Source organism: Phyllostomus hastatus, unplaced genomic scaffold, assembly GCF_019186645.2.
Source record: "Phyllostomus hastatus isolate PE091 unplaced genomic scaffold, TTU_PhHast_1.1 phas_contig_30, whole genome shotgun sequence".
NCBI lineage: Eukaryota > Metazoa > Chordata > Mammalia > Chiroptera > Phyllostomidae > Phyllostomus > Phyllostomus hastatus.
The window spans coordinates 9614534-9624072 of NW_025333841.1; the positions used below are offsets into that span (position 1 = coordinate 9614534).

At 40.2% G+C, this 9539-nt stretch overlaps 1 protein-coding gene across 1 annotated transcript; it reads left to right on the forward strand.

Moving 5' to 3' along the window:
- The first annotated feature begins 1034 nt into the window (after nucleotides 1-1034).
- On the forward strand, nucleotides 1035-2361 carry LOC123819070 (integrator complex subunit 6-like). The gene is made up of 3 exons (XM_045839370.1): nucleotides 1035-1299; nucleotides 1684-1777; nucleotides 2178-2361. The coding sequence occupies exons 1-3, from the start codon at nucleotides 1035-1037 to the stop codon at nucleotides 2263-2265; spliced, it is 447 nt and encodes a 148-aa protein (XP_045695326.1). The 3' UTR covers nucleotides 2266-2361.
- The last annotated feature ends 7178 nt before the right edge of the window (nucleotides 2362-9539 follow it).

Consider the following 9539-nt stretch of genomic DNA (forward strand, 5'->3'; position numbering starts at 1 on the left):
TCCACCACTTCACTGGAAGTGTTCTCATCAGTGTCACTAGTTTTGGTTGATGCTGCCATTAATTTCCCTGCCATGTTTGACATGATTGTTCAGTCTCTCCTTCATGACAACTTTTTTTGGAATCCCATACTCCACAATATACTGGTTTTCTCCTCCTTATGGGTGACATTTCATTTTTTTATTCTGTTTTTTTTTCTCTCCTCTAAATATTGTAATCATTCCTGAATTCTATCATTACTCTATTCTTCTGGTCCACATTGATGAATTGTTCACCAAGCTACTACAAGAGTTTTTTAGCTTATATCCCTTCTTTCAAACTTGTCCCTCTCTAACTCATTTTCTTCCCTGCAGCCAGAGTGATCATGTCAAGACAGAAATCAGACCATGCTATGTCCATCCTGAAAACCCATTATCAACTTTTCCTATGCACTCACAACACAATCTGAATTTTTGACTCCAGTCAACAAGATCTGCATGGCCTGGCCCTGCCATCCTCTCTTAACATGTCCTTTCTGTTTCCTTGTTTTCTCTGACTCTGTTCTTTACTTTATGGTTCCAGCTTGAACCCTCCTAGGGACCCTGAACTTGCCCTTATTGCAGTCTGGAACTTCCTCTGCATGTGCACAGGGTAAGCTCTTTGATCCCCTCCAGGCTCTGACCAAAGGACACCTCTTCAGGAGGCCTTGCCTGACCACCCTGTCTATTGAGGCTTCCCCTCCCTATCTCTGTCATATCTTTGCTTACTTCTTTCCTAAAATGAATTCAAATTGTAATTATTTTGTTTGTTTGTTTTGCATTATCATCTGACTTCCCCATGAGAATTTGTCAGGTCTGAGTTTTCACTCTGGACTTTCCTCCTACTATGAAATTTTAAAAAATGACACTGGGGAGTACATTTATGTTCATGTGGGGTGATGTAACACAAATTATACCTCAACCTCTAAGTTGGTTTCCAGATACTTCCATCATCATAATATTTATGAGGAGTTGAGAAAAAGTGGTTAAACCCCACCTGTTCCACTCAACTTATGAATATGGCAGGAGATCATATTCCACCCAACCAATTAGATTTTCTGTCTGATGGCTTAACTAGCCTCAGCAAAGGTGAACTGATTTACAAACCTGGTAGTAATGCACTCGGAGGAGGAATTATTGTCAGCTATCTCTCTGCAGGTGACTCAAAAGCCATAGCAATGTCTGAAGTGGGAATGGCGTTGAATAAAACGGTGCAAGGTCCTGAGAAAATCACTGCTGATATAAAACATCAATTAATGAAGGAAATTCGACAGTTTGGGCGAAGTAAGTAGTATAGCAATTTTTACCAAATAAACCATGGGAAGTCTCTCTTATTCAATGATTTAGAATAGATTCAACTTACCTACCTCTTGAGGCTCGTATATTGCCAGAAACAGGTTTTCACATAATTTAGGATAGTTTCTCTTTACTTGGACTAAAATGCCACAATATACACTTGCCCTCTTTTTTTTCTTACTTGGTTATTGTTTCCAGGAGTTCCATTGGTACATATGTTCAGGTGTGTTGATTTAAACACTTAAAACACACGCACTATGTAACAGTCTAGACCTTGAATAATTACTGAGATAGTGGATACACAAAGATTGAATTTTATCTCCTCTTTGTATTTGAGAAATACTAAACATTTATTTTTAAATATATCTTCAGAATATGAAAAAATCTTCAAATTGCTTGAAGAAGTACAAGGACCTCTAGAAGTGAAGAAAGAATTGGTTGAATTTGCCATCAAGGAAGCAGCAAGGTGGGTATAAAAGAGGAACTCTCCAACTTTTTTTAACAGCTAAGCCTAATGCAGTGCTGGGATGAGTGCTGGGTACAGACCCTGGCTTGCTTTTCTCAAACCCTGATTGTCTCTCAGAGTTAAGGTTGTCACCACCATTATTGAGGTTGATATTTTCTGAGTTTGTCTCATTCTTCCAAGCTCAAGGAAATTTCTATTCACACCAGAGTTTGAGGTGCGAGTTGAACCTGAATTGACACACTTTTTTCTTTGTATTTGCTAGATTGTCTCTTACCCTGAAAATGTATTTTCTATTCCCATGTAAATAATAAGCTCTTTCTATTCTCTACAGTGCCTCCAGTACTGGCATCACAGATTCTTTGCATATATTTTGGCTAATGACTTGTCTCTTTATTTTTAGATTTAAAAGAAGACATTTGATTCAGCAACTTGAGGAGTTCCTAGAAAAAATACATTCCGACTATTTTCAAGACACCCCAAACATGTAATTCTGTTATCAAAATGATCCATGAGAAAGAAGAACCAGATTGTTGTGGTCTGGAATGGAACAGGATATGGTTCAAATCTCCTAGAATGTGTTAGTTAAGAAAATTGTCTTCTAGAGACTAAGAAAAGCATTGTAACTTTAATGTTACAAAGTTCCATTAGTACAATAAAAGTTCGGCAGTTGCCCTAATGATGCATTTGAAAGGATTGTTTGTTTGCTTATTTGTTTTCCTACCTGAAGTGGGAATGCTATTAATTCAGCAGGTTACACTATATGTCTAGTTCTGCAGCAGGTCACAGCTGGTGTTGCAGCTGGTATTTATAACTATCTTCTACACTACCCATTTCTTATTCTTTTTGCCTGAGATAGCACCTAAGCTGCTGGATGGCTTTTCCTGGGGAAATTATTCAAACCTTAATTACTGATAGATCTGGACTATTAGGCATCCTGCCTGAATTGAACTGTTATAATTTTATTTTTTATTTTAATAACAAAACATGAGAATACCAGAAGAGCTCCAAACATTCTAGACATATTCCTCCTTAGTGTCTTTTGTAGTTGCAACCCAATTTCCTTTGATAGTTAAGTTCCATCTCCTCAGACTGTACAAGAACCCCATTTTTGCCTGCTGATTGAGAGAGATAAGCAATCTAATGTGACCCGCTGGCAGCATCTACTTCCATTTCAGTCATTGTTAGGGCTTCTCTTGAAAATGATTCTCCTTTGGAATGAAGACCTCAAGTACAGTAGAGTCTAAATTGTGAGAACGTGAAGCAAATTTTTGCTACTGGATACACAGGAGTAATAGTGAGAGGAAGTCCTCATATTGCCGCCCCTTCATTAAGAAAGATGTGAATCATGGCTATAGGAGAAACAGTTCCATATACTAGATGCTGAGATATAGCATTGTTGCCTCCTAAATTATATTACCCCACCCTCAAAAGGTACTGCCACCAAGTTAGAACAATAACTGTAGCTTCAAAAGATCCTTCCAGTGTTCCACTGAAACTGCAACTTCAGGATGATGCTGTGTGGAATACCATGGTGGTAGTTAAGGCATTTTATAAGTCCACAAATGTTGTTTTTCTTAAGGTACTATGGATGGGAAGGAAGATCAATACCAAGAATAAATGTTTATTTGAATAAATGTTGTATTTATACAAACAAAAGCTGCCTTTCCCTATGGAAGCAGACTGATATAATTAACTGGCCACTTGGTAGCTTGCTGAATACACTAGGATATAGTGCCATGTCAGGTGTTCTCTGTTGGTCTCTGCTGCTGGTCTATTGAGCAGTCAGCAGTGTGTGTAGCAAGATAATCTTGGTGAGTGGAAGTTCATGTTTGTGGCCCATGCATAATCTGCATCACTGCCTCCATGACCACGATGCACCATTATTGCATGGAAGATGGAAGAATACACCTAAAGAGGTATGAGGGTACTCCTGAAATCTCAGAGTGGCTTTATCTGGGACAGCAAGAAAATGGGGAACTCAGTCCTACAGCCTTAAGAAATTAGACCTGACAATAACCTGAAAGACTTTGGAAGCAGTTTTTGTCTCTGAGTTGCCACTTAATGACTGACACCTTGACATTGATATTGTAAGACCTTAAGCAGAGAAACCAACCAAACCAGCCTGGACTTTTGACCTGTAGAACTGTTTGATAACATATTTGTATTGTTTTAAGCTGATAAATTTGTGTTGATTGGTACGCAGCAATAGAATTCTAATGCAGGCAGTGCCTGCATGTTGTGAAATAACTGAAAACTAGGCACCATTTTTTTCCTGTCAGCTGGCTACAGGAGGCTCCACATGAGGCCATAGGATCAGGATCAGAGAAATTTATCTTTTCCTGGACCCCACTCCAAGGCTTGTTGATGGGTACCACAGGACAATGAGTTACATGTTACGATCAACACCTAGGAGGCCAACTCATTGTTGTGACTCTTTTTTAGAAAAAAAAAAGATGCTGGAACTTGTTGTTCACTTATGAGCACTATCTTGACATTTCCCAGCTACTAGATCACTAAAAATTTCACTAATTTGGAAGGCCCCTGATTTTGTGCGGGAATTATTTAACATCTTTGTCAAGTGTGTCATCAATATAGCTATATTAGTTGCTACTTCTCAAACAGAATAATGCCATCAGTGCAAAAAAGTGCCATATTTAGTATAAGGGAAAGGTGATACAAGTCTCCACAAACTAGAATATGACATAAGCCTAAGAGAGTTGATATAAGCCTCAGGGAAAAAGTGATGGGCATTGTTGACCTTTTCAGCTGAAGGCAAACTCTTTCTGGTGATATTTATTGATAAGGGGGGAAAGCATTTGCTCAGTCAATACTGTATACCAGTGCCTGGGGATGTGTTGATTGCTAAAACAACAAAACCACATGTAGAACAGCAGCTACAATTTGAACGTTTATGTGATTGGATTATTATAATCAGCTGTCATTCTTGTCTGTTTCCATATAAGAAAAATAGGTAAGTTGAAAGGGATGTCATAAAATAACAGCCTTACACATTGCACTCTTTTTAAAAAGATTTTATTTATTTATTTTTAGAGAGATGGCAAAGGAGGGATAGAGGGAGGGAGAGAAACATCAATGCATGAGAGAAATATTGATTGACTGTCTCTTGTATGTGCCCCAACTGGGGACCAAACCTACAACCAGGCACGTGCCCTGACTGGGAATTGAACTGGCGACCTTTCAGTTTGCAGGATGATGCCCAACCAACTGAACCACACTGGACAGAGCACATGTTGCATTCTGGATGGTGCCTAGTGGCTGACCTTAGATCACATCAGAGCATGATCTCTTTTGTTCCATGAGGGAGATCTCAGCAGACACCAGACACTGCTGGGGTCAGTTCCACATCATGGGGTCAGCCCTTGCACAGGAGCTTGTACACTGTGGTCAGGGTCAATCCTCACAGTCAATTTGAGGGGCAACCCAACCCACAGAAGGGCCAACAAAAATCAAGACTCAACTAAAACAGGAGGACTCACATAACCCATACACAAAATTCCTGGAGCACCAAGCTCAGGTGATCAGGGAGACTGCATCACTGAGCCCCACTACATAAGGTAAGCCTACTAAGACTTGGAGACATAGCAGATCTACCTAATACATAGAAACAAACACAAAGAAGCAGCCAAAATGAGGAGATAAATATGTCCCAAATGAAAGAAAAACAAAAATACAATAAAAAAGAACAAAATGAAATGGAGGCAAGCAATTTACCAAGTATAGAGTTCAAGACAATGGTTATAAGGATGCTCAAGAAACTTAGTGAGAATTTTAGTTGCATAAAGAAGATACCAAAACCATAAAAACAGTCAGAAATGAAGAATGCATTATCCGAAATAAAGAATATACTAGAAGGAATCAACATCAGGTTAGATGAAGCAGAGGATTTAATCAGTGATTTGGAAAACAAGGTAGCAGAAAACAACCAATAAGAGCAGCGAAAATTTTTTTTAAATGAGGATAGTTTAAGGGACTTTTGGAAAAACATGAAATGTAACGTATTTATTATAAGGGTACCATAAGGAGAAGACAGAGGGACATACAAAAATATGTTCAACAAATATTACAGCCCTGGCTGGCATAGTTCAGTGGATTGAGCACGGGCTGCGAACCAAAGTGTTGCAGGTTCAATTCCCAGTCAGGGCACATGCCTGGGTTGAAGGTCACGGCCCCCAGCAACTGCACACTGATGTTTCTCTCTCTCTCTCTTTCTCCTTCCCTTCCCTCTCTAAAAAATAAATTAAATCTTAAAAAAATATGTTCAACATCACTAAGTTATTTGCAGATAATTTACCATAGCCGAGATATGGAAGCAACATAAGTGTCCATCAGTAGATGAGTGGATAAAGAACTGGTACATATATGCAATGGAATACCTCTCGGCTATAAAAAAAGAATGAAATCTTACCATCTGCAACAACATGGATGGAGCCAAGTGAAATTAGGCAGATAAAGACAAATGCCATATGATTTAATTTACATGTGATCCAAAACAAATCCAAAACAAATTAAATTCATAAACAAAATGGAAACAAATTTATATATACAGATGAGAGAGGGTATTGGAGGACTGGGTGAAAAAGATGAAGGTATAAAAAGTATAAAGTGGCAGTTACAATATAGTCATGGGGATGTAAAATACAGCATTGGGAATACAGTGTGTAATATGGGTGGTGCCAGGTGTGTACCAGACTTCTATGGGAGACCACTTCATAAGTTTTATAAATGTCTAACCATTATGTTGTACACCTAAACCTAATACACATCCCAGTTCGACAACCCGCCAGAGATGAAATTATGCACCTGAAGATCCCTCCCCAGGGCTGAGATTAAGTGGCCAAGATAATGTCATCTCTTAGGACTAAAAGAGACCACCTATAGAAAGTTCCTTTCTAGGGCTGAGGTGGAGCACCTCAGAAAAAGCTCCACCCCACAGGGAGGAGACAGAGCCCATGAGAAACAAACCACCACAGGGTTGAAGTAATGAGTCTTCCTGGGAAGAGTCTTCTTCCAGGAAGAGTCACCACAGTCAGGTTGAACTTGATGACCAATGGAAGTTCTCCATAGGTTTAGAGCAAGCATACAAGGACCCTCCGCCCCCCACCCTCCACTAAAGGTTGAAGTCTACATCTTGCTAGAAAGGCCGAGGTATGATTTAACAGATGGCAAAGAATTTTTGAGGTGCCACACCAGGGGAAATTTCTGGAAATTCACCGTCTGCAATTAGAGATAAATCATGCCGAGAAGAATCCCTTTGCCCATGGCTGAGAGAGTTCTCTCAAGGAAAATCTCTTCCAAAACATGGTTGAGATGGAGTGCCTTGGTGAGAGCTCCTCGCCACAAGCCTGAAATAAAGTACCTAAGTAACCCACACAGGAGATAGAGCACTCAAGGAAAAGTATCCCCACCCCCAGTGTTGAAATTCTCTCTTTGCTGGAGAAGCCTAGCAAAAACTTACAGAATGTCAATAAGGTTGTCATTGTGCCACATCAGTGGAACGTTCTAGAAATCTGTGCTCTGGGAGTTGCTGGAAATCTGCCTCTAAAGCCTCTGGGAATGTTGCACATTAGCAGGTGTCTCACCTGAAGTACTTGTATATGTTACTGCCCAAGGAAAGGAAAGCTGATGGCCATGAAGTGATGATTTTCACCATGCCTTGCCCCAGCAAAACTCTGGAGAAGCCACATGAGATGCAGATCCTGGTGCTGGAGAAGCCTGGCGCACAGCAGGAATCTGTTGTGCCGGCATATCTGAACTAGGAAGCAAAACTTTCCCTTTTCACTGTCTCTGCCGCCCTCTAGTGAGAAACTTTAGTAACCACTGCGACCATAAAAAATGTAAAGGACCGAGAACATTTTCTTTTCTTCTTTTTTTAATCCTCACCCTAGTACATGTTTATTGATTTTAAAGAGAGGGGAAGGGAGAGGGAGAGGGACAAAAACACCCACGTGAGATGGAAACATCTATTGGTTGCCTTTCATACATGCCCGTGGGGACGGAACATCCTGCAACACAGACTCCTGCCCTGACTAGGAATCGAACCAACCTTTCTGTTTATTAGGGGATGCTCCAACCAACTGAGCCACACCCACCAGGGCTAGGACCAAGAACATACTCACAGAGCAGGAAAAAGAGTGAATTTGGAGTTTCGGACAATGTAATCAGCACATTTTATTAACAGACTCAAAGAGGAGAATCACATGATCATCCCAATGAGTTCAGAAAACAAATGGGATAAAAGGCAGCAACTATGCAAAAGAATCTAAAAGCATTTAAGACGGATATATACCAGAAATCTATAGCATACAGTATTCCTAGGTGAAAAATTAGGAATACTCCGTGTAAGATAAAACAAAACATGACAAGGATATCCACTGCCACCCCTTCAGTTCAACAACGCATTATAGGGATTCCTACCTTGTACGTTCAGGTAGCAAATAGGGCTGTCCTCACAGAGTCAGCTCCCAGACTGTCGAATTATGGACAAATCCTGAGAATGGTGCTTTTCATGGAGTCATCAGGTATATCAAGCAGTGACAGTTGTCTGGGAATAGAGATTCTGGGGAGCTCCAATCACTTTTGTCCCCTCCAGTGGCTGATAGGTATCTTGGGTTCAAGATTTCTCGAGGATAAAGGTCATTGGTTTCAAGGCTATCGTGGAGCTAAGGAGAGGAAGGTAAGAATAGTGCAAGTTACAACATCCCAATGCTCACTGTTTGTATTGCGTTCTAGCCATTTTTCTTGAATAGCACTCTTCTGGTTGTTACAGATCTTTGGTTAATTTCGAGAGTTCTGAAAATGTTTATTTTGGCAATATTTGCCATTGCTTTCATGCCGGAGTGGATTTTCAAAGGCCTTTACTCCACCAATCCAGAAGTAATTCTTTTTTTTTCTTTTTTTTAATCATTGTTCAAATACAGTTTTCTCCTTTTTAGTCCCAATCCAGTCCCCCCTCCCACCCTCCCCACTTCCCTCCCATTACCACCCTCCCATTAGTTTATGACCATGTGTCCTTTAAGTTTGTTCCTGTGAACCCTTCCCACTGTCCCCTTAAATTCCCTCTTCTCTCGCCTCCAGACACCGTCAGCCTGTCCTCTATTTCAGTGTCTTTGGTTATATTTTGCTTGTTTCTTTGTTTTGTTATTTACATTCCTGTTAAAGGTGAGATAATATGGTATTTGTCTTTCACTGCCTGGCTTGTTTCACTAAGCATAATGTTTTCCAGCTCCATCCACGTTCCTGCAAAGGGTAGGAGCCCCTTCTTTCTTTCTGCTGCATAGAATTCCATTGTGTAAATGTACCATAGTTTTTTGATCCATTCATTTACTGATGGGCATCTTGGTTGCTTCCAGCATCTAGCTATTGTAAATTGTGCTGCTATGAACATTGAGATGCATAGGTTCTTTTGAATTGGTGTTTTAGTATTCTTAGGATAGAGTCCCAGCAGTGGAATTGCAGGGTCAAAAGGCAGATCCATTTTTAGTTTTCTGAGGAAGTTCCATACTGCTTTCCATAGTGGTTGTACCAGTCTGCAGTCCCACCAGCAGTGCACTAGGGTCCCCTTTTCTCCACAACCTCTCCAACACTTGTTGTTTGTTGCTTTGTTTATGATGGCCATTCTGTCTGGTGTGAAGTGGTATCTCATTGTGGTTTTAATTTGCATCTCTCTGATAGCTAGAGATATTGAACATCGTGTCATGTGTCTTTGGATTTTCTGTATGTCCTCCTTGGAGAAGTGTCTGTT

Coding starts and splice junctions, on each gene's coding strand:
- LOC123819070 (XM_045839370.1), top strand. CDS start 1,035: ATGGCAGGAGATCATATTCCACCCAACCAATTAGATTTTCTGTCTGAT. Junction 1,300..1,683: donor AATTCGACAGTTTGGGCGAA/GTAAGTAGTATA, acceptor ATATATCTTCAG/AATATGAAAAAATCTTCAAA. Junction 1,778..2,177: donor GCCATCAAGGAAGCAGCAAG/GTGGGTATAAAA, acceptor CTTTATTTTTAG/ATTTAAAAGAAGACATTTGA.